The following is a 25,644-nucleotide window of genomic DNA, read 5'->3' as shown; positions in this document are numbered from 1 at the left end:
AACAAATAGGGGAAAAAGTACAATGCAGACATTTTGTATTGAAAGTTAAGTTGTTATCAGCTTTCAAAGCCTGGTACAACTACAAAATATTTTATTTGTGCCTCATGGTAACCACAATACAAAAACTTATAATAGTTGCACAAATATAAAAACTAAGAAATCAAATCATACCAGCACAGAAAATCATCAAATCACAAAAGACAGTAAGAAAGGAGGAAAGAAACAAAGGATGGTTTAAAAAGAAAATAAACCACAAAACAGCAATAAGAGTTCTTATATATTAATAATTACCTAGAATGTAAATTGACTGCATTCTCCAATAAAAAAATAAAGTAACTAAATGGACTGGAAAACAAAATGCAACTATTTGCTGCCTACAAGACACTCGCTTCACCTTTAAGGACACATATGGACTGAAAGTGAAGGAGTGAAGAAAGATATTTCCTGAAAATAGAAGCCAAAAAGAGAAGAAATAGCATACTTAACACCAAATGTTAACAGGTATGTGGAGAAAATAAGCCCTTCATATTGTCACTGGAAGTGTAAAATGACACCATGACCTTGTAAAAATATGTGGTTATTCATTCAAAATTTAAATATACACCTGCCATATGATTCAGCAATTCATTGCTAGGCACTTACCTCTGAGAAATGAAAACATATGTCAAAAACAAAAAACAAAAACTTGCCCACATATTTATAGGAGTTTATTCACAATAGCCAAAACCTGAAATTGAACTAGGCAAGAAAACTTTTATCTGAAATGTTTCAGTTATTTTAGAAACAAAGCCTGGGTTTTTTAAAATAAAGATTAATAATGTATGATTTTCTGTGGCTGCAATAAAAGTATAAAAGTGTTTCTTAAAATATTCTTTATACCATCTCGCTGGGCGCAGTGGCTCATGCCTGTAATCCCAGCACTTTAGGAGACCAAGATGGGCAGATCACTTGAGGTCAGGAGATCAAGACCAGCCTGGCCAACATAGTGAAACCCGGTCTCTACTAAAAATACAAAAATTAGCCGGGCGTGATGGCATGTGACTGTAATCCCAGCTACTTGGGAGGCTGAGGCATGAGAATTGCTTGAACCTGGGAGGTGGAGGTTGCAGTGAGCTGAGATCCCACTACTGCACTCCAGCCTGGGTGACATATAATGACCATATAAATGATTATATGGTCTCTATTTTCAAAAATTACTAAAAAGCAAACAAAACAAAACTTCATAGTAGATGGCAGGGTCATAGAGGGTAGCTTATCCCATGCCTCACACTCTTTTACTGCATCTGGCTCTTACGTAGTGCCCCTTCATGCTCTTCTTTCTTAATTTTTAATAGCTTTATTGAGGCATAATTGACATACAATAAACAAACTACTGTATGTATTTAAAGTACACAATTTGGTAAGCCATTAATACAATAAGGTAGTGCATATGTCACCCCCAACAGTTTTCCCATGCCCCTTTGTCATCCCTCTTGCTTATCCCTCCTCAAAACCCTCCCTCCCCCAGGCAGCTACTGATCTGCTTTTTATCACTACAGATTAATTCTCTAGAGTTTTATACACATGGAATAATACAGTATATGTGCTTTCTTGTTTGACTTATTTCATTCAGCAGAATTATCCTGAGATTCATCCATGTATATAAGTTATCAATCCCTTGTTTATTTCTAAATTATATTCAATTTTATGGATATATCACAATTCATTTATCCATTCACCTATTGATGGAACTTGCATTGTTTCCAGTTTTGAGCTTTTACAAATAAAGCTACTATGAACATTTACATGTAAGTCTTCATACAGACATATGCCTTCATTTCTCTTTAGTAAATACGTGAATCGTAGGGTATATGCATGTTTCACTTTTCAAGAAACTGCTAACCTGTTTTCCAAAGTGGTTGTAGCATATTACATTTCCACCCACAGGCTGAGTATTCCAGTTCCTCCATACTTTCACTCTCTTCTTACAGTGCACTTACTGTATATCTTTCTGTATTAATGATTTATCAAATCGTATACTTTAAATATGTCCAATACCATCCCAACGGAGGGCAGGAATCAAAACAAGTATTTCTGCTTGTTTTATTCAGATAAGTTTTTCCCAGAAAAACTTCATGCTCCAGAGAAGAACACCTGCTCCACAGGGCCTTATTGATGCATTTCCTCAACAAGGTGGCTCTTTTCTAAATAAAACCAGATTATTTTGACATAACTATTGCCTGTATAGTTGAGAAAATGAAATATTTACCAAATATACTTCATTTTAAAGACTGGATTATGTCAACATACCAAAATGTACTAAGCAATACAGTCATATGTTTAGGTTATAAAATGAAATAATAAACATTTTATTTTCATTTGTCTTTCTTTAAGGGAGATTTGTTCCAAAAGAATAAATTAGTTGAGATTACTATACAACATAAAACAGCAACTTCAATAAACGCATCCTTTATCCAGTGAAGTTGGTTTCAGAATTCAGTAGTTTAAGCTTTAGTAATTATTATCTAATTCATATTAGATAGAAGGAAATATACATATCTTTTTAAATTTAACTTTTAAGTTCCGGGGTACATGTGCAGGTTTGTTATATAGGCAAACCTGTGTCATGGGGGTTTGTTTTACAGATTATTTCGTCACCCAGGTATTAAGCCTAGTACCCATTAGTTATTTTTTCTCATCCTCTCCCTTCTCTCACCCTCACCCTCCAATAGGCTCCAGTGTGTTGTTTCCCTCTATGTGTTCATGTGTTCTCATCATTTAGCTCCCATTTACAAGTGAGAACAGGCAGTATTTGGTTTTCTGTTCCTGCATTAGTTTGCTTGGGATAATGGCCTCCAGCTCCTTCCATGTTCCTGCAAAGAAAATGATCTTCTCTTTTTTTATGGCTGCATAGTATTCCATGGTGTATATGTACTACATTTTATTTATCCAATCTACCATTGATGGGCATTTAGGTGGATTCCATGTCTTTGTTATTGTGAATCATGCTGCAGTGAACATATATATGCATGTGTCTTTATGACAGAATGATTTATATTCCCTTGGATATATTTCCAGTAATGGGACTGCTGGGTCAAATTGTAGTTTGTTTTTGTCTTTGAGGAATCACCACACTGTCTTCCACACTAATTGAACTAATGTACACTCCCACCCACAGTGTATAAGTGTTACTTTTTCTCTAAAACCTTATCAGCATCTGTCATTTTTTGACTTCTTAGTAATAACCATTCTAACTGGTGTGAGATGGTATCTTGTGTTTGATTTGCATTTCTCTAATGATCAGTGATGTTGAGTTTTTTATCATATGCTGGTTGGCCACATGTATGTCTTCTTTTGAAAAATGTCTGTTCCTGTCCTTTGTCTGCTTTTTAATGGGGATGTTTGGTTTTATCTTTGTAAATTTGTTTAAGTTTCTTACAGATGCTGGATATTAGACCTTTGTGAGATGCATAGTTTGCAAAAATTTTCTCTCATTCTGTAGGTTGTCTGTTCATTCTGTTGATTGTTTCTTTTGCTGTGCACAGAAGTTGCTTGGTTTAATTAGATCCCATTTTTCAATTTTTGTTTTTGTTGCAATTGCTTTTGGTGTCTTTGTCATGAAATCTTTGCTTATTTCTATATCCAGAATGGTATTATCTAGTTTGTACAGGAGAGATATAGATATAGATATACATATAGATATATAGATATAGATATTCAAATGTAGACAAAGAAATAAATATAATCAATAAGGATCTTCTTAATATCATGTCACCTCTCAGATCCTATACATGGACAAAGTGCAATTATGCAGCAACGTTATACATATGCATGCCATTCTCTACCATCTTTTAGATAAAATCCTAAATATCTAGCTAGATAGCACCTATCTTTCCAACAAAATTTTCTACAGCTCTCCTTCTTCCACTCCAAAATGAACCATAACAAACTCCTGAAATGTTAGCTCTCTGATATTCTGAAACTGTATGGCACTATGAATTTGCCTACATTATTAACAATTTTTTTACATTCTATTCACATTTAACATGCACTTGTTTGTCTTCCTCAATAGTCTGAAAATTCCTTGAGTGCAGAGACCATTTCTTTTCTGTCTTTTTATCTACTAATGCAGAGCATAGATTACAGAGTATAGAATAGGTATTCAATAAATTGTCAGTGAAGAAATAAACTTGTTTATTATATCAAAAATTGTATCATCTCCAGAATGGTTTATTCCTATTGGGATCCTGACACATCTGCAGTTCTGACCGTCTTTGTAATGATCCTCCTCTGCTGAAAAGATCAACATTTATATAAACCTTTTACTTTTAAAAAAATGTTTTACTTTAATATACTTGTCAATGATGCATATGGATAATTTCCAATGACCAAATGATTATTTTTCTCTATTGCAGGTGTCTTACGCTTTAGTAGTAAACATCATAAGTGCCTGTATTTCAGTGATTGGTCTGCTTTTACTATCAATTGAGTTTATAAAATATAGTAAAAGTTCAAAAAATCCACTTTGGCCACAAGTAAGTACCAGGTTTCTGTGAGAATCTCATCACAATTTTAGAATTATGTGTTAAATATTTACTAAGTGATCAGGGTACTTAAGTACAATGCAAGTCATGGAGGTAACCCTCACCGTTAGTTTACCTCATGGTATATGCATCTATTAAAAATGTGAATCAAACTATGAGTTATATTTCTAAACCCAAGACCACCCAAAACCTCAAGTAAACAAATGAAAGGTATTATAAATATTAATAGATGCCTTTTGAGTGACTAAGCATTATATTCAATTCTGGACCCACCTGATAGCCATGATATTTTTATGATGGGCAGCCCAGTTCATTCCAGGTTCCTGCATCTCTGAGGTCAGTTCTCCCAGGCCTTAAAAGATCAAGTTTGTTATAGCAAGACTTGGTCTTCCAAGAAGGAACGGGCATACTCATGTACCTGTGACACCCAGGGGTTTATGTTCAATATCAGGGCTGTAGTTTATAAAAAGAATAAAGCTGAACTCTGTACACGTATGTAATTTTGAATGCATGAGTACTCAGTTCTATATTGTTCGCAACTATGTGGACATTTTTGCACTGCCTGCTTTGATTCTGTCAGTTGTTCAGCAGGTCTGTGGGAGTCTAAATGTGTTCACATTTGCATTTCAGTATCTGTGTATATCTATGTTCCCATTCATGTGGAACTGTGGACATATGTGCATTTATCTGTACACGTTTGTTGGTGTATAGAGAAGGGGCTAGGAGGGCAAGAAGGTGGAAGTCAGTGCTAAGCAAGTTGTGTAGAAATTGAAGCGTAAGGGCCAAAGTCTTCTCTAGGATTTCTGTCCTTCTGCTCTACCCCATCTGTCCAGGGCTTGATGATGGGCAAAACAGTGGGGACTTTTACCAATACTTAGAAATCAACTTTTCTGAATTGAACCCATTAGATATTGCCTATATTTAAATTCCTAACTCATTAAGTAAACTCTCCTTACTTCAACATCCAAAACTCTTGGTTAATTATCTAGTTGCAAAGAATACACCAGTTTGCATTTTGCTGGATTTTTCTTATTTCTATGTAGCTTTGAAAGTGATTTTACCGTGAGTACAACTGTAAACCTCCTTAGGGGACCATTTATGTCTCTGATTCAATAAAGAAATGAGTTTAGAAATTTTAAACTACTTGCTCAGAGTCACATGGCTAGTCACTTACAGATCATTTTTTCTAATGCAGAATGGTTTTAAATTCTAAATTATCTTACCCCACAGAATTGAGCTTTTACAAAAATCAATTCAGTGGCACATCAAAGAATCATTTTGCTGCTGCAGAGAATGTTAATATTTTATGACACATACCCTGATGGATACCTTAAAGTGGTATCTTAAATAAATAGAAACATAAAGATGTTGCTTAAGATTGTATTTGTATAACAAGAATGCCTCATTTTATTGGATTGATCTTTAATTATGATCTTAACTCTTTCATTTTTCTAATTTATCTCTTAAACTATCAATATTCATATTAGTAGGAAATCCAGAATCTTCCTTCTGAGGTCCCCTCCCTGTTGACCCTCTCAAGTTACTCAAAACCACTGGGATCCAAAGGTTCAATATTGACTCCAAACCCTTAGTTAACAGAGTCATGGAGTATCTCATCAGTCCACCAGCGTGCCCTTAATTTCCACTGCCATGGTTCAGTCACTACTAAATGGTGTCATTATTTAACACTGATCTGAGTAGCCCGTGGTGACCTTGTCATAAAAGTGCATTGAGTACTGAAGAGGCTTGGGCTTCCAATATTACAGATTCTGTATTATTGTTTCCAACCCAGCTATCCTGTCAGGATATGGATCTATTGGGGCTTATAGACAGAGGCACAATCCCAGGAGGAAATTCCTACCCCCAGGCCACATAAGCCCTTGTGTTGAGTCCAGGTTACAAGTCCAAACATTCTTTTCTTTCATTGTTTCTCTTTAGCGTCCTTTCCTATCAACAGGGCAGATTTGTATATGTTTCTCTATTAAATAAGTTCTACAACACTAAACCTCAAGGGTGTCACAATTCCATCTTCCCCAGAGATTTATTGGCCTCAGTGAAAATTTCCTGTCATTATCCACAACAATAAACAAGAAAACACAATCAATGATTCTCATCATCCACTTGGGAGAAATGTATCAGTTTATCATCATCCTCAATAATTATCAGTTATAATTACGATTAAAAAACATTTAAAATTCTCTTGTTGAGGGTGCAGGATATGGTGGGTCATTTTTCTCTTCTGTTTTTCTTCTTCAATTTTAAGATATATTTATCAATTCTAAAGCGCTCACATAGAAAGATCTGTAAGGAATGTACATTTTGTTTTTGGGTACAGAAAACTGGTAAACTCCTTTCGGAATATCTGTTCATATTAACCATCTTGGAGTTGTCTGTCACAAGTATAGTCATCCACTGGGCATTCCAAGCAAAATATACAGGAAGATAAAAATGCAGTGAGTATCCCATTTCTCCCTTAGTAAATCAGAGGATGTTGTCTTCTGTTATGAACACTATTTGAATAACTAAGGTTTTGATATGAATTAAGTATAAATAATGCCACCACTAAGCTCTGATTGTAGATAACTGAGAACACTCGGCACTAACTGTCGTGCATTTACATGGGTCCCTCCACAGCTGAATAATCTTCCCTTTTATAAAAGTGTTTTGCATTACAGGGTACTTTTATGTCCACACCGTATGAGAGAATAAGGTAGAAGACATGTGATTTTCTGGCTCAGGTCTGTTTAATTCAACAGATATTACCCTGGAAACAAAAAGCTTTGTAGAAGTTGTTACCAGGCACGGGGATATGGGACTACTGAAGTCTGAAGCCTTTATTTCTCAAAATTTGGGAGAACAAGTCGACTATCTAAGTGTAGAAATTTAGTGTCTTCAGAAACCAAGATGTGGGAGTAATGGAGAAGTTGAAAAAGATGGTAAAAACCTTTTTTCAATAAAGCTATTTTCCTACTTTCTCCATTCCAACTAGTTCATGTCTAAAGGAAAACTTAACCTCCATTTGACCTCAATCTCATTAAATCAGAGAACTTCAGTGAAAGATATTCCCACCCATTTTCCCCAGTACCCAATCAACAGGCTGAGGCTTAGGGATCTGTGAGATCATAGAAACAACTGAGAAGGAGACCAAAGTTAACACAAAGAAGAAAATGAGTTGTCCATATATCCTAGACCACATGTGTAGAAAGGTTTAGGAAATTTAAGCTTCCTCCCCATTTTACCACTTTCTAATCTCATCTGTTTGACCTTTTGACCTGCCTTCTTACCTAGGTCTTAATCTCTTCAGGTTGCTATTCTGTGCCTTGACTTTTCCAACTGTACCTCTATAGCTTTTGTATAGGCAACACCATATATACCTACAGCTTGGTAGATGTATACCATCTATAAATTGATAATAATCCAAATGTTGAATCTCCACCCTAGACTTTTCTACTGAGCTCTAGGCTCATATTGCCAACTTCAAATGATTCCAAAGCACCTCAAATAAAACACATCTAAAACTGAACTAATCATCTCACCCACAAAGTGATTACCTTGTCTTTTCCATTTAAGAGCACCACCATCTACTTGGCTGTCCTGGCCAGGGAGCTGAGAAATACTCTCAAATTGAAACTAGCTGATAATCTTTTTTATATGATCCCTTAAATGTACTTCAGTTCTGTCCTCTGTTTCTTCATCTCCCCAAATGAAAGTTTAAACAGGCAACACTCACCACATGAAAGCCTGATATTCTAGCACAACATTCATTTCTGCAATAAATTAGCCCAATCTACCTTCTTGACTTCATTTCCTACCACTCACTCCCATAAATGCTGTGCTCCAGCCTCACCAATTTACTTATCATTCCATATAGATACCTTGTTAAGTTTACCATCTTAATTTACAAATAGCTTTGTTTAGGAATCTCTATTTTGAATTAACCTGATAAAATGAATTAGGAGGGAGAGGAATTTATCATATAGATTTCTTTTCTCGTATTTCCCACTTTCTCTTGACACTCAGAGGCTACATCTTCATTTGTACTGCAAAAGTCATTTACTTTTCAAAACATGTGAATTAGCTATAATTCCAGATGAATTAGGGTATTGAAAACCTATTATCTGGATCACTGATTGCCTTTCAATGAATTTTCTTTAAGTAAGGTATTAAAATGGGGAGCTGAAGTTCCATCTAAAGGTATTCAAACTCAAAATCTCAAAAAAATATGGCTCTACCTAAAAGCAAAGTAAACAAAAACACACCACACACACGCGCGCGCACACACACACACACACAGGTCTTATTCTTAATTCTTCTCTGAATAAAGTGAAAAGAGAACAAACATGGATTGGGTATATAAGGACATATAGATTTCTACTCCAACTAAATAGAATTTAAACTGATAGGTATTCAATGCTATACTTAATAATGCAATCAAGTTTGAGTAGAAAACAGTATGTCCTTTATGATGAGTCATTGTCTTGGGGACTGTCTTGTCATATGGCATTGTCTTTGGCTTTCAATCTATAGAAACAAAAGGGAAGGGAGGATGGAAACCAGGGAGAAAGGGAGAGAGGACAAAGAAAGAAACTAAAAAGTATCAAAAGCACGTGGTTTAATTTAAAAATCTCGCCTGGTGGGGTGGTTCACACCCATAATTCCAGCACTTTGAGAGGCTAAGGCAGGGGAATTGCTTGAGCTCAGGATTTTGAGACCAGCCTGGGCAACACAGTGAGACCCTATCTCAAATAAAATAAAATAAATTAAATTAAATAGAAAAAATTACCCAGGAGTGGTGGCACATACCTGCAGTCCTGTAGCTAGTTAGGAGGGGAAGGTGGAAGGAGGGCTTGAGCCCAGGAATTCAGGGTTACAGTGAGCGATGATAGTGCCACTGCACTCCAGCCTGGGTGACAGATAGAGACCTCATCTCTAAAAAATAAATAAAATAAAAATCTCAATGATGAGAATACTTCTATTAGAATTATTTCCAAAATTCTACCCCAGATTTTATAGTTCTTTATTTTAGAGTCTATTAATGATCAATGTACTGATATCTAACTTAACCTCAGGTTCATAGCAGAAGGAGATCCTTTTTCTACATATTAAAGAAACCATCGGTGAGCTCAGTCAAGGACGAAAGTTTAGTGACAGATGAAGAACTTCATTCTGTTCAAGAGGCTTCTTGGAAAATGTAATTTCATTAAATCCATGTCAGTATTCTCTTTCCCCTATTTCATTAATAAAAATGAAAATTGATGAATGTGGTTATTTTTGTCTATGTGGGGAACTGTGCATGAATTTATCTCAGTTTGAATATGGTCAGCCTGAATTAAGAGATTCTTCCATGTAAGAGAAATTCTATGAATGGGCACATGTTTCTAGAGTAGAATCTATACCTAAAATTGATAATGACGTAATAAATGCTAACTCGAGAAAATTATTTCATTGTGAGAAGGAGACTTCACATAAATGATAAATAATCCCATTACTTGTGAAGGCTTCTTTGCTGATTAGCTCTAAATACTACTTCTAATTATTTCTTTCTCACTGGATATTATTAAAACAGGCATAGCTTACATATAGTGAAGAAGGTATATTACAATTAGCCATATCTTTATGTTATTGAGACTACATGAATAGCTGCTGGATTTATTTTGTCTAGAAAGTCCAGCTCCCAAAACGTTACGTATTTTTGCCTATAATTTTACACTGTGGCTTATCACACTCAAATTTTAAGTAAATTATCTTAGAAATGTTTTGTTGTATCTATAAGGATGCTTCCTATTTTTAAAATTTTCTTTGATGTCCATACTCCACTCCCCCTTCCCTCCCTCCATGAGCAATTGTTCCACTTTATAAAACATTTTTGTCAGTATCTCCCCAAAAATGTATGGCATTCTATTGTGGGAATGTATTTGGAATCCATGAAGATCATACACACTGATAAATTACATGCACAAATTTTGCTCCTCCCAACAGTAAGTTTTAAAGATCTATCCATGTTGCTATCAGTACCTCTATCAGTTGATTTTAAATGCTGCCTAAAAGTCTGTGCCATGCACCCAGCACATTAACACATTCGCTATCCCAGGAATGGGCAACTGGGTCCCCCCATCTTACCCCTTAAGTAATTTGGGGGGATATAAATTCAAGATTAGAGTATCTGTGTTATTTATGTATATGCCATTTGTTTATGAAATGCAAAAATTCCCACCATTTAGAACCATCTTCTGTTGCAGGTCCTTTATTATTGTGTACTTTTTCTTCAGTCTAGTCTGCATACTTTTAGTCTCTCAGGAATTCACAGATTCTGGCTCACCAAGAGAGCTGCTTCTTATTTTTCAATGTGGCAATGGAATTTTTTTTGTAGGGGTGCTCCTTGGAATTGGAGTTCATATGAGGAATAAGTAGCATCTGTTTGGTCTACCTTCATGAACTAGAAACCACAACTGTGAGAGAGACTTGTACAAATGTATGGGTTGAGAAGAAATACGAAGCAGGGAGTAATATTTGAATATACTGGGGAGAAATAGATAATTGATGGATTAAGGTTTATAAGCCCTTTGAAGGAAATGAGATTAGTAGCACAGGAACAGATTACACTTTAGAACCCAGGAAAGATACCTAATTCTGATCAAGTAAGAAAATAGTGAATCAATAGCTTTAATGTAAATGTTTTTTATCCATTTCTCCATATGAGGAGGATAAGAAAGAACATGAGAGCCTTTGTCTTTCCTTTGAAAATATTGACAAGGAAGTCATTTAGGAGTGAGGAGTGGTAATGAATAAAGTACTTGTTTGGATTAAGAGTTGCCAGGAATCAGAGGAAAAATTGGCCAAATTATACTCAACGATTTAATTAGAAGCACAGATGAAGACACTGGACTTTCAAATGACATCTTTGTTGGGTGTCTATCCATGCCATTGTGAGTTTCCCTAAAATATCCTACACAGAAAAGGTGGCATTACAAGGTGGTAAACTTGCATTTGTGGGTTTTAATAAGAAGATAATTAGTTGGATCTGTGGGATCCAGGCTGAATGAGGAAGGATATGATGCCAGAAATTTTGAAAGAAATGTAGAGATCGGGGGCCAATAATCTGAAAAAGGGCTACTAACACGTAAGATGCCGTTGTGCAAACTAGACAGAAGTACCCTGTGCAAAAGGACAGACTGCTCAATAACAGCTCCTCTGGGAAAATGAAATAGACGATGAGTCCCCTCTGAACAGTACAATTAGAAATTGAGGCCCCTTCCTCCTAACTGATCAACCAGCACCAAGGAAGTCTGCCTGCAAGTGGAGATCAGGTGCAATTGCAGTGCCAATCTTTAACTCCATTCACATGCATCCTTGAACAAGGTCCCAGCTTTAGAGCCTGAGCTAGTTTAACACAAAGAATAGCTCTAGATAGGGATGCCATGTCAGATCTGAAAGATATTTGTTTTTTATCACAGAGCAGGATATCACCATTGAGATACTGGAAAGAATTAGCTGTTAATGTAAATATAGGGTAGCTCCTCCATTCATCCATACATTCATCACAAACTACTTTTTGACAATCTACTTTGCACCAGGCATAATGCTTGCTTCTGGGAACAGATTTAAACAAAAGAGACAAGATCCTGCCTTCAGGGAGCTTATATTCTAGGGAAAGGAAGTCAGTGACACTATATGGATCACGCACTGGTCAACAAAGCAAATACATAAAAATTGAAAAGGCCAATCTCTCCCTCCCCCATAAAAAAAGAAAAAGAATCATAGTCACCCTTGTAGGGTGTTCATTATTTCAAAATTTCATAAGTAAAGAGATAAAACATACATCTTGCCTTTCTTTTTTATAACAGTTTCATTGAGATATAATTCAAATATTATAAAATTTGCCCACTTAAAGTGTATAGTTTAGTGGCTTTTAGTATATTCACAGAGTTGTGTAAATAACAGCACCTAATTTTGGACTCAAACCCCTTAAGAGTAATTCTTATTCTCCACCACTTACCTCAGTGTTAGCAAACCACTGGTCTACTTTTTGTCTCTGTGGATTTGCCTACTGGGGCTATTTTATATGAATGTCTTTTGTGACTTGCTTCTTTCACTTACCATAATGATTTCAAGGCTTACTCATGCTGTAGCATAAACTAGAACTTTGTTGTGTTTCATTGTGAAATAATACATTATATGGATATACCAAATATTATTTGTTCATTCATTAGTCGATAGGGATTTGGGTTGTTTTCACTTTTGGCTATTAGGAATATATAGGAATGCTCCTATGAACATTTGTGTGCAAGTTTTTTTATAATGAGGACTTTCCTGACTCCCCTCATTTACATTTCCATTGACCCCACCTCCCTTTCATACTTTATCATTCTCCTTAGCTCTCATTATTCTTAACATGCTATACATTTTCCTTATGAATCTTATTTATTATTAGCTTCCTTATTCTTATTAGAATTTCATCTGTTTTATTCACTACTGTATCCCCAGCCTTGTGAACAATGCCTAGCACATACTGGCACCAAGTGGAAATTTGCTGAATTAATTTATCATAAAAACGCCAAACATAAAAGAGTTCAACGAACATGACTGTCATCTATTACTCTTAATTAGCCAGCTGATGCTAACACTTTAATATGTTAGACAAAACCTTGCAATCATTCATCTGTTCCTACTATGTGTTGAGGATAGTTGTTAAACACTGAGAATACAACTTAAACTGTCAGGTTCGGCTTGAAGGACATATATGCACCCTGCTTATCGCAGTGGAATATGTTTGTAAAACATCTTTGGTTTTCAAAGTTCTGCAGCATGAGCATATGAGGTACCTGAGCGGGTATCATCCCCACTCTACCAAAGAATAAGCTGAGGACCGAAGGAGTTAAGTGCAGTGCTGTATCCACCACATTTTGCAGAGGATTCTTAGCGTCAAGGAGCTTCTGACAATGTTGCTGCTTCTAAGCGGAGGTGTGTCTGGGGTTAGTAGTGAGGCCCCCACGTGATCAGCCCGCCGACACATCAAGCACAGCCTCTTCCCCCTGGGTGTGCCAGGCCCAAGGACAGAGGATAAAGCCCACACAGCCAGGAAAGGGCGGCATCGTTGTCAGCCCCTACCCCACCCTCGTCTTGGGAACCTGCAGGCTCCGCGGAGCCACGGGAGCCCCACCGCGCCTCAGGTGCCCACGCGGGTCTCTCGCACAGCCGCGCTCTTGGACGTTAGAACCCCGCGAGGCGAGGTGAGGGGCACCACCGAGGAAGCACCCACCGGGCTCCCGGGGCTGCCAGGCCCCGCATTGAGGAAGTTGAATGCCAGATCACACTCTCTGGGCCCAGGCGTGAGTGGAGGGATCCCTGGTTGGATTTTCACTGGCGCTGGGAATAAAACTAGCACCTGCTGAGGGTCAGGTGTTCCCCACCACCCCATAGTCATAGTGTTTTCCAAATCACTTCCAGTTGGAAAGAGCCTCAATTAATACATTGTGGCACTTTTCACGTATTTCTTTCAATATTTTTTCTTCCAATGTGTGTTTTCAGTAAGTGACCTGGTTGACACACCCAGCATCCTCTCATGTAAAAATAAATTGGCTAATTGACAGGAGGAGAATATGGAGATAGTGTAGTGAACTGGGGATCCCAGGGTCATGGTTGTGGCAAGAATGACTCTTACTTTCCATCTTTTACCGTATTTCTATATCCTTTTTAGCTTAGGAGATGTGCCTTGGGTTTTTGCACTAGAGATGATATCAACAGAAACTCATATTTTGGATGATAGGAATGGTGGATTTCCAAGAACAGTGACTCAAGAGTTTCCCTGATTTTGTATTCCCTTTCCCGACTGGCCTACAAAGCTTTAGGAGGGAGAACCCTCAACCAGGATTATATAAGAGATTCCACTGCTGCTCCTCTGGAGCAGGCCACAGAGTCCTCGTGTGAAAAGTGGCTCTTCTGAGAATCACCTCCTGAAATTCATATTGTCTGCACGTATAAATTCAATGTGATCCTTAATATTGAAACTGAAGTTTGCCTTCTCAAGACTTTTTAGTACCTGCCACATGTCTCAGTCCAGTCTGTTCTATCTCCTTGGGTTCATCTGCTATGGAGAAAGACAGTGTGTGTCTTTGGGGTAACCTTCCAAGGCTGCCCAAAACTAATTCAATAAATGCCAGAGAACCTATGCTCTAAGGCTGAACTTCCCAAACATGTTCCATAACTGGCATAAACAAATCTACCCATCTATACCTAATGTGGTAACACGTCATGCATTTCCTGGTAACGCATCAGCCAGGAAAGGGAATACACAATCAGGGAAACTCTTAAATCACTGTTCTTGGAAATCAACCTTTCTTATCATCCAAAATATGAGTTTCTGTTTATATAATCTCTAGTGCAAAACCCAAGGCACAAGATACCCAAAATGGGTAGAAAGGATTCTCCCAGCAATTATTGTATTCCAACAATGTGCAAACTCATTGCTAGAGCCAGATACTGTGACACTGTGAGATTTTGCAGCAACAATGATGTATATGGGAAGGCACTTAAAAACCATAAGGTGCTTAAATATCACACAGTAGTGGAAATGTCAGCGGTCAGGAATGGATGGAGTGCTGTGTGAGGAAAAGAAGTGTAGGCCAAATATACCTGGCTCCAATGTGCCACACAAAGAAATGTGTACTGTGACCTGAAGAGAACGAGGAGTCATCGAAAGATTTTTTTTTCCTTTCCAACTTTTGTCTTAAGTTCAAGGGGTACATGTCCAGGTTTGTTAGATGGATAAACTGCATGTCATAGGGGTTTAGTGTACAGATAATTTTATTACCCAGCTAATAAGCATAGTACTTGTAGTATTTGAAAGGTAGATTTTTTTTTTTTTTTTGAGACATTGTCACCCCAGCTGGAGTACAGTGGCAATCTCAGCTCACTACAACCTTCGCCTCCCAGGCTCAAACGATTCTCTGGCCTCAGCCTCCCAAGTGCTGGGATTATAGGTGCCTGTCACCATGCCCAACTAATTTTTTGTATTTTTAGTAGAGACAGGGTTTCACCATGTTGGCCAAGCTGGTCTTGAACTCCTGTCCTCGTGGTTTGCCTGTCTTGGTCGCCCAAAGTGCTGGGATTACAGGAGTGACCCACTGCCCCCAGCGTAATAGGTAGATTTCCTATCTTCACCTCCTCCCACCATCCACCATCACACAGGGCCTAGTGTCTGCTGTTCCCTTCTTCATGTTCATGTGTACTCAATGTTTAGCTCACATAAGTAAGAACATGCAGTATTTGGTTTTCTGTTCCTGCATTAATTTACTTAGTATAATGACTTCCAGCTCCATTCATGTTGCTGCAAAGGACATGATTTTGTTCTTTTTTATGGCCATGTAGTATTCCACAGTGCATATGTGTCATATTTTCTTTATCTAGTCCACTTTGATGGGTATTTAGGTTGATTCCATGTCTTTGCCGTTGTGAATAGCATGGCAGTGAACATACAAGTGCATGTATCTTTGTGGTAGAATGATTTAAGCAAGTGATTTCTACACATGATTTCTGTTTTGGAAATGCCACTGTGTTCATGTTACAGAGGCTGGATTTAAGCTTTTAGGTTCCTTTGCTGTGGCGACCGAGTTGTTTCATATTCTGCTACTTTGTAGCAAATTGTAACTCAAGGGAATTCAAAGGAATGGTGTGAAATAACAGTAGGGTCCAGCCCTACAGGGCCTGTGGGTTTTTCTCTTCCTGTGCAGAGACAAGAGATTGTAGAAATAAAGACACAAGACAAAGAGATAGAAGAAAAGACAGCTGGGCCCCGGGGACCACTACGACCAAGGTGCGGAGACTGGTAGTGGCCCCGAATGCCTGACCGCGCTGCTAGTTACTGTATACAAGGCAAAAGGGGCAGGGTAAGGAGTGTGAGTCATCTCCAGTGATTGACAAGGTCACGTGAGTCACGTGTCCACCAGACAGGGGGCCTTTCCCTTTTAGGCAGCCAAGGCAGAGAGAGAGGGCACAGCTTACGTCATTATTTCTTCTATGCTCTTCTCAGAAAGATCAAAGACTTTAATACTTACGCTAATTCTGCTACTGCTATCGAGAAGGCGGAGCCAGGTGTACAGGGCGGAACATGAAAGTGGACCAGGAGCGTGACGGCTAAAGCACAGCATCACAGGGAGACGGTTAGGCCTCCGCACGGCTGCCGGCGGGCCTGACTGACGATGCGGGCGGGCCTTCCACAAGAGGTGGCGGCGCAGAGTCTTCTCCAACTCCCCCCGGGAAAGGGAGACTCCCTTTCCTGGTCTGCTAAGCAACGGGTGCCTTCAGAGGCACTGGCGCTACCTCTAGACCAAGATCTGCTAAGTAACGGGTGCCTGCCCAGGCACTGGCATTGCCGCTAGACCAGGGAGCCCTCTAGTGGCCCTATTCGGGCATGACAGAGGGCTCACACTGCTGGTCACTTCTCACCGTGTACCTTCAGCTCCTGTCGCTGTATAGCCTGGTTTTTCCTAGGTTAGAATTGTAGAACAAATATTATTACGATATTAGAATAAAGAATAATGCTATAAACTAATGATTAGGAATATTCATAGATAATCATATCTATATTCTATGTCTAATACAACTATTCTTATTTTAAGTATTTTGTTTATTATACTGAAACAGCTTGTGCCTTCAGTCTCTTGCCTCGGCACCTGGGTGGCTTGCCACTCACAAATAACCAGTGAGGTTGTTTCTAATACAATCTGGAAAAGAAACCAAAAGCAGTGTCCAAAACTATAGGGGAATCAGGAATCTGATACAAGTAACTGGAGAGAGGTTGAAGGGAAACAGGAAAAAAGCATTATTGGCATTTGACTTTGTGCCAGTTCCTATTATTTGCTTCCCAAAACAACTCTGTGGGAATAGAAAACTAATTCTCTGAAATATTATGTAGAACTTAACATTAGTAATTAATATAGACAACTGTTATTAGTCTAAAAGTAGTTGTACCAATTATACAATTAGCAGTCAATCTAGACAAGATTTGAACTCAAGTCTATATCCGCTTGTTTCACAATACTATGCTCCATTTTCTCAGTTTCATGTGTCATTGGTACATCTATTTGGTAACTGATCCTTAAGAATTAATGGTTGATGTAAATCGGAAAGAAAAATAACGTAAGCAAAGATTTTGAAACCAAGATCTTAGACTTCAGAGTTGGCTATTGGCAAAATATTGAGAAAAAATCTAAACTAGGTAAAGAACGAAGATCCATCAGATATTGTAAAATCTAAAGAGTAAATTCTCAAAGCCGTAGGGCAAGAGTTATAAGAAAGACAAAGCAATAATTTAAAAATACTTTGGCTGCGAGCAACAGAAAACAGCTCTTGCTAGCTTAAGCAAAACAAAGACACATGTATTTTCCAAGGGCAGGAAGACATCTGTTTCAGAAAAGGACTATAACTAGGAAATTGAAAGTTATTAGGAACTCCAGTAGTTCTCTTGGTCTATTTTTTATTTTTGATTTTTCTGGATGTCTTCTCAGCTCATATGGTAGAACACATTAATGTTCTTCATTTCAAGAGTTTATATAATCTTATCTAGAGGCAAACCCAGACTAACATTATAATATCTAAGTTTTTTTTTTTTTTTTTTTTTTTTTTTTTTTTTTTTGAGACGGAGTCTCGCTCTGTCGCCCAGCCCAGGCTGGAGTGCAGTGGCGCGATCTCGGCTCACTGCAAGCTCCGCTTCTCGGGTTCACGCCATTCTCCTGCCTCAGCCTCCCGAGTAGCTGGGACTACAGGCGCCCACAACCGCGCCCGGCTAATTTTTTGTATTTTTAGTAGAGACGGGGTTTCACCGTGGTCTCGATCTCCTGACCTTGTGATCCGCCCGCCTCGGCCTCCCAAAGTGCTGGGATTACAGGTGTGAGCCACCGCGCCCGGCCTATAATATCTAAGTTCTAAATACACAATTCCTGGGAAAGTGACACTGATGGATCCAACCTGAGACAGACTCCCCACCTCTCTTCCAGTTAGTACAATAAGGGAATAATTCCTACAGATGACAAGCATGAAACTGAGGTGAGTTGGCCACATACCCAGAATGGTGTCCACAATAGCAAAGTCATAGAGATAATGTATGGTGGCCATCTTTTAAACATTCATGGCTGCCATGTGTCAAACATCTTCCCTACCTTTTTTTGGTCACTAAGTTGTAAAAGCTACCTTTGCCAAAATAGAATCCAAAAAACGATATTCCCTTGCATCCCTTGAAATCAAAGTGCAGGCATTTGATCTAGGTTCTGCCAATTACGTATTCTTGCACTAAAGTTTGATTTAGGGGAGAACAACAAAAGAGACCCTACAGTAGTCATCAATTGGACAGACGATGGCCCAGGAGACAGGGAAGGTTTTCTCATGATGCCAGTTCTACAACAGAGTTCTGGGGCAGGAAATGGCAAGAGCACTTCCTCCTCAGTTTAGATCAGCGAGTTGTCTCAGGGCACTGTTTGAAAAGCCTGCCCTTCCCAGTGATTATGTGAGCTCACTCATGTTCTATTTTGCTTAAACAAGCCATATTAAATTATGATGTCTGCATCTTAGAATCCTAAGGACCCACAGGGTGTCATTTAAAATTGGTAAAACTGTATAAAATCTAACAGGACAATTAGCTATGTCCAAGAGAGCTTATCAATTGATTAATTTTTAAATACCTATTTCAGGGAACTGTTTCATTATTTAAAAATTAAAGACAACAATGATAGGTTTCTCAATGACTTTTAAGTGCTTATCTGAGATCACTGTTTTTAAAATCACTATGTTTATTTTTTCTATGTTGCCTTTAGAGATAGATTCCATTCATCCTTTCTAATGTCTACACCATATTTTGGATAACATGCCATCATCTCACATTGTGTTGAAAGAAGAAATCAGAATGTTGGGGGTAAGATTCAATGCTACTTGAGTGGATAAATGATTTTGGTGTTGCAGATCCCAAATATTTAAGGAAAGAGACATCAATTCCTCTATCTCAGTTACCCAATAGGAAAGAGTTGATAAACTGAGTCCCAGCAATCCTACTGCTGTGATTTTCCCTTTGTCTGTGTATATCTATAAAGAGTTTGAAATAAAGCTGAGACTGGGTCCTAAAGGAGATGACAAGGTCGGGGTCATAGTCAAGAGATAATCTAGATCATAGGGCTTTGTGGACATTGATCATCTCATAGCACGATGCTCTCGATGCTCTTTCTCTACATTTATCTCAAGGAAGTTGATATTTTGGACCACTATCTACTCTTTTTCCCCAACCAAACCTAGTATGCTACGTATTTTTTCATAATACAGCCTAATTATTGGGGACTTGAGTGAGCTCAAAAACCAAACTATGAGATTGTATGGCTCAAGAAAGTGCCTAAGATCACAGGGGCGAGAATCTTAGGATTCAGCAGGACTGATTGCAAGTGTTCCTCCCACCCCATGGTGTTAAAAATCAAAATTGCTATCACAAGAAAACCATTTTTGTATTAACTGATTGATAGGTATGGTAAAAAACACATCAGGGAAAGGAGCTGGATCCATGTATTTTGCTGACCTGGCCCATAAACAAGCCACTAGAACACCTTCATTTGCCTGAAAGCAACCATACATCTACCAGTTGCTAAAAACCATCATGCATAATTCCTGTGTGAACTACATGTAGCAATTCTAAGCACTTTTATGGCTGCTACCTTCTTCTGTCACCTTGGCTTCTCCCCAGTTTTTGGATAATTTTGAGGGCTGAACAAGAATAGTAGCAAAGACTCCTGAGATTCAGAAACATGGAAGCTATACTCCCTCCCTTCCCTTTCCATCACCTAATTTGTAACTCTCTTAAAACGTATGTATCATATAATTGATTCTGACATTCTTTTCTTATAGGCTGCTCAAATAATTATTGGTCTGATCCACTGTGCTCTGGGAAAAATCTGGATATATTTATGTCTTAATGAATCTGCTTCATTTTCAGCAAGCTACTTGCCTATAGCCTTGATATCAGGATTTCCACTTTTGTCATTCTTAATTGTGAGTAAATTATTTTTCTGATGAGCATTTATTTATTCATTCAATATATTTAATGACTGCTTCTGTGGCCAAGCAATGTGCTAGAGATGCCATCTGTGAAAACGTATAATCCTTGCTGTCGAAGAATTCAGTCTTGTATCTTTGAAGATATTTTAAAGTGGTAAATTTACTTATAAAATTGTTTCATACAAAGAGTTTATTTAGTTGAGCAAACATTGGGGGTCAAAGAATGGTAAGGTTCCAAACGACAAATAGTAAGTGGTTAATGAGTGCTCAGCTTACTTATAAAGCTCAGGTTTCCCAATAATGTAGGCAATCTGAGAGCCAGAACTTCATTTCTGGGGCAATAGAGGAACTATTAAAAGTAGTTCCACAAAGAAGAAGAGAGATCAGGGCATTACTAGCCCAAGAGGAACTTGAAAGAATTCAACAGGGATTTCCTTTGTTTGTTTGTTTTTTGTTTTTTGAGATGGAGTCTCACTTTGTTGCACAGGCTGGAGTGCAATGGCGCAATCTCAGCTCGCTGCAACATCCGCTTCCCGGGTTCAAGCAATTCTCCTCCCTAGCCTCTCGAGTAGCTGGGATTACAGGCGCATGCCACCACACCTGGCTAATTGTTTCTATTTTTAGTACAGACCGGGTTTCACCATGTTGGTCAGGCTGGTCTCAAACTCCTGACCTTGTGATCCGCTCGCCTCAGCCTCCCAAAGTGCTGGGATTACAGGCGTGAGCCACCACACCCGGACTCAACAGAGATTTCTAAGGAATTTATATTATGTCTTATAGCACAGAGTTAAATATTCCTCCTTCCATTTTCCCACACACTTCTCAGTAATATCTATCTCCCAAAAATATTTTAGTTCATTCACTCAGCAAAAATTTACTAAATACCTACTATAGACCAGGCTTTCTTCTAAGTGCTTCACTTACAGCAGTGGATACAATAGACCAAGATTAGAAACGTATAACCTACCAACACTGATTCTTGAAGAAATAGAAAATCTGAACAGAACAATATTAGTGAAGATTGAATCAATAATCAAAACCCTCCCAAGTGAGACTGGCCTTTAGGACTGTGGGCTGCATGGGAGCAAGGTGAGGCCTGTGACTCCCAGCTTTCCCCTACTTCTCTGGTGACCTATATGACTCAGCAGAGGCAGCCATAATCCCCCTGGGAATATAACTCCATTAGACTGGGAGCCATGCCCCCAGCCCACATAGCAGCCATAGCAAACCCTGCCCAAAAAGAGGCTGAACTCAGATACTCTTATGCCTGCTCCCACCTGATGGTCTTTCTCTTACCTGCCATGGTAGCCAAAGATAAAGGTCATAATCTCTTAGGAGCTCTATGACCCTGCTCACTGCCTGAAAAAACTGAGTACTTTATCAGCTGTTCCTAGGGCAAGTTTGCATCCTCCCTATAAGACCACCGTTGATGCACTCTTGAAAGAATCACCTCCTGGCTGGAGACCAACCAAAACAAAACCAGCGCACTAAACAAAAACACAACCAAGGACCCTCACAGAGTCCACTTCACTCCCCTGCTACCTCCACCAGAGCAGGTGCTGGTACCCATGGTTGCAGGACCTGAAGACAGATCACATCACAGGACTCTTTGCAGACACTCCCCAGTACCAGCCTGGAGCCCAGTAGTTCTTCTGGATGGCTAGACCCAGAAGAGCAAAAACAATCACTAAAGTTTGGCTCTTAGGAAGCCCCATATCTAGAGGAAACCACATCGAGGGAGCACCCCGTGAGACACAAGAATCTGAACAGCAGCACTTGAATCCCAGATCTTCCCTCTGACATAGTCTACCCAAATGAGAAGGAATCAGAAAAACAATTCTGGGAATATGACGAAACAAAGTTCTTTAACATCCCCAAAAGATCATACCAGTTCACCAACAATGGATCCAAACCAAGATGAAAGATCCAAATTGCCAGAAAAATAATTCAGAAGGTCAGCTATTAAGCTAATCAAGGAGGCACCAGAGAAAGGTGAAGTTCAACTTAAGGAAGTCAAAAACATGATACAGAATATGAAAGGAAATTTCTTCAGTGAAATGGAGAGCATAAATAAAAAACAATCACAACTTCTGGAAATCAAGGACACACTTAGAGAAATGCAACATGCACTGGAAAGTCTCTGCAACAGAATTGAAAAAGCAGAAGAAAGAACTTCAGAGCTTAAAGACAGGTTTTCAAATTAACTCAATCCATCAAAGACAAGAAAAAGAATTTTAAAAAATGAACAAAGCCTCTAAGAAGTTTGGAACTAAGAATGATGGTTTCCAGCTGCATCCATGTCCCTACAAAGGACACAAACTCATCCTTTTTTATGGCTGCATAGTATTCCATGGTGTATATGTGCCACATTTTCTTAATCCAATCTGTCACTGATGGACATTTGGGTTGATTCCAAGTCTTTGCTATTGTGAATAGTGCCGCAATAAACATACGTGTGCATGTGTCTTTATAGCAGCATAATTTATAATCCTTTGGGTATATACCCAGTAATGGGATGGCTTAGCAAACTATCACAAGAACAGAAAACCAAACACCGCATGTTCTCACTCATAGGTGGGAACTGAACAATGAGATCACTTGGACTCGGGAAGGGGAACATCACACACCGGGGCCTATCATGGGGAGGGGGGAGGGGGGAGGGATTGCATTGGGAGTTATACCTGATGTAAATGACGAGTTGATGGGTGCTGACGAGTTGATGGGTGCAGCACACCAACATGGCACAAGTATACATATGTAACAAACCTGCACGTTATGCACATGTAGCCTAGAACTTAAAGTATAATAATAATAAATAAATTTTAAAAAAAATCACATTGTCTATAAATAAAAAAAAAAAAAAGAAATGATACAACCTCTGTTAAAAAAAAAAAAAAAAAAGAAGTTTGGAACTATGTTAAATCTTCAAACCTAAGAATAATTGGTGTTCTTAAGGAAGAAGAGAAATCTAAAGGTTTGGAAAACGTATTTGAGAGAATAATCAAGGAAAACTTCCCCAGCCTTGCTAGAGATCTAGACATCCAATATAAGAACCTCAAAGAACACCTAAGAAATTCATTGCAAAAAGATCATTGCCTAGGCACATAGTCATCAGGTTATCTAAAGTCAAGAAAAAGGAAATAATTTTAAGAACTGTGAGGAAAATGCATCAGATAACCTATAAAGGAAAACCTATCAGATTGATAGCAAATTTTTCAGCAGAAACTCTACCAGCTAGAAGGGATTGGGGTCCTATTTTTAGCTTCCTTAAACAAAACAATTATTAGCCAAGAATTTTGTATCCAGCAAAGCTAAGTTTCATAAATGAGGGAAAGATATAGCCTTTTCCAGACAAACAAATGCAGAGAGAATTCACCGCTACCAAGCCAGCACTACAAGAACAGCTAAGAGGAGCTCTAAATATTGAAACAAATCTTCAAAATCACAAAAATAGAACCTCCTTGAAGCATGAATCTTACAGGACCTACATAACAGTAACACAATGAAAAAAACAAGGTTTTCAGGCAACTAATAGCAACATGAATGGAATAGTACCTCACACCTCAATACTAACATTGAATGTAAATGGTCTAAATGGTCCACTTAAAAGATATAGGATGGCGATATGTATAAGAATTCACCAACCAAGTTTCTGTCATGTTCAGGAGACCCATCTGACACATAGGACTCATATAAGCTTAAGGTAAAGGGGTACAATAAGATATTCCATGCAAATGGACACCAAAAGTGAGTAGGAGTAGTTATTCTTTTAGCAGACAAAACAGACTTTAAGGCAACAGCAGTTAACAAAGACAAAGAAGGATGTTATACAATGATAAAAGAACCAGTCCAATGGGAAAATATCACAATCCTAAATATATAGGAACCTAACAATGGACTTAAAAAACAATTACTACTAGACCTAAGAAATGAGATAGACAGCAACACAATAGGAGTGGGGTACTTCAATACTCCATTGACAGCACTCGACAGGTCATCAAGACAGAAAGTCGACAAAAAACAATAGATTTAAACTATACCCTGGACAAAGGGGTTTAACAGATATTTGCAGAGCAATTCTACCCAACAATTGCAAAATATGCATTCTACTCATCATATTACGGAACTTTCTCCAAGATAGACCATATGATAGGCCACTAAACCAGTCTCAATAAATTTAAGAAAATTGAGGCCGGGTGCGGTGGCTCACACCTGTAATCCCAGCACTTTGGGAGGCCGAGGCAGGCAGATCACAAGGTCAGGAGATCAAGACCATCTTGGCTAACACGGTGAAACCCCATCTCTACTAAAAATACAAAAAATTAGCCGGGCACGGTGGCGCACACCTGTAGTTCCAGCTACTTGGGAGGCTGAGGCAGGAGAATGATGTGAACCTGGGAGGCAGAGCTTGCAGTGAGCCGAGATCATGCCACTGCACTCCAGCCTGGGTGACAGAGCAAGACTCCATCTCAAAAAAAGAAAAAGAAAATTGAAATAATATCAAGTACTCTCTCAGACCACAGTAGAATAAAATTGGAAATCAACTCCAAAAGGAACCCTCAAAGCCATGCAAATCCCTGGAAGTTAAATAACCTGCTTCTGAATGATCATTGAGTCAACAATGAAATCAAGATTGAAATGTAAAAATTCTTTAAACTGAACAATAATAGTGACACAACCTATCAAAACCTCTGGAATACAGCAAAGACAGTGCTAAAAAAAAATTCATAGCCTTAAATACCTACATTAAAAAGTCTGAAAGAGCACATATAGACAACCTAAGGTCACACTTCAGGGAACTAGAGAAAGAAGAACAATCCAAACCCAAACCCAGCAGAAGAAAAAAATAATAAAGATCAGAGCAGAACTAAATGAAATTGAAACAAAAAAAAATACCATAAAAAAGTTGATTCTTTGAAAAGAATAATAAAATTGATAGAACATTAGCCAAATTAACCAAGAAAAGAAGACAGAAGATCCAAATAAGCTCAATTAGAAACAAAAAGGGAGAAATTACAACTGATACCACAGAAATGTAAAAGATTAGTCAAGGCTACTATGAACACCTACCTTTACATGCATAAACTAGAAA

General features: G+C 38.4%; 1 protein-coding gene and 1 long non-coding RNA gene across 2 annotated transcripts in view; one reads left to right on the top strand and one right to left on the bottom strand.

The window, feature by feature from the left end:
* LOC102121923 (membrane-spanning 4-domains subfamily A member 5-like) overlaps window positions 1-6,898 on the top strand; it is a 33,164-nt gene extending 26,266 nt beyond the window's left edge. Inside the window, exons 4-5 of the mRNA XM_015434653.3 lie at window positions 4,395-4,525; window positions 6,859-6,898. Coding sequence (XP_015290139.3) covers window positions 4,395-4,525; window positions 6,859-6,898 — 171 coding nt within the window. The remainder of the gene's footprint in view (window positions 1-4,394; window positions 4,526-6,858) is intronic.
* LOC123568791 (uncharacterized) overlaps window positions 1-16,889 on the bottom strand; it is a 144,457-nt gene extending 127,568 nt beyond the window's left edge. The window contains exon 1 of the long non-coding RNA XR_006692337.2: window positions 16,577-16,889. This is a non-coding gene — a long non-coding RNA (uncharacterized lncRNA). The remainder of the gene's footprint in view (window positions 1-16,576) is intronic.
* Between the last annotated feature and the right edge of the window lie 8,755 nt (window positions 16,890-25,644).

This window comes from Macaca fascicularis, chromosome 14 (assembly GCF_037993035.2).
Source record: "Macaca fascicularis isolate 582-1 chromosome 14, T2T-MFA8v1.1".
In the NCBI taxonomy this organism is placed as follows: domain Eukaryota; kingdom Metazoa; phylum Chordata; class Mammalia; order Primates; family Cercopithecidae; genus Macaca; species Macaca fascicularis.
Note: the sequence above shows the minus strand (reverse complement) of the source record. Positions and strands in the feature narration are given on the sequence as shown.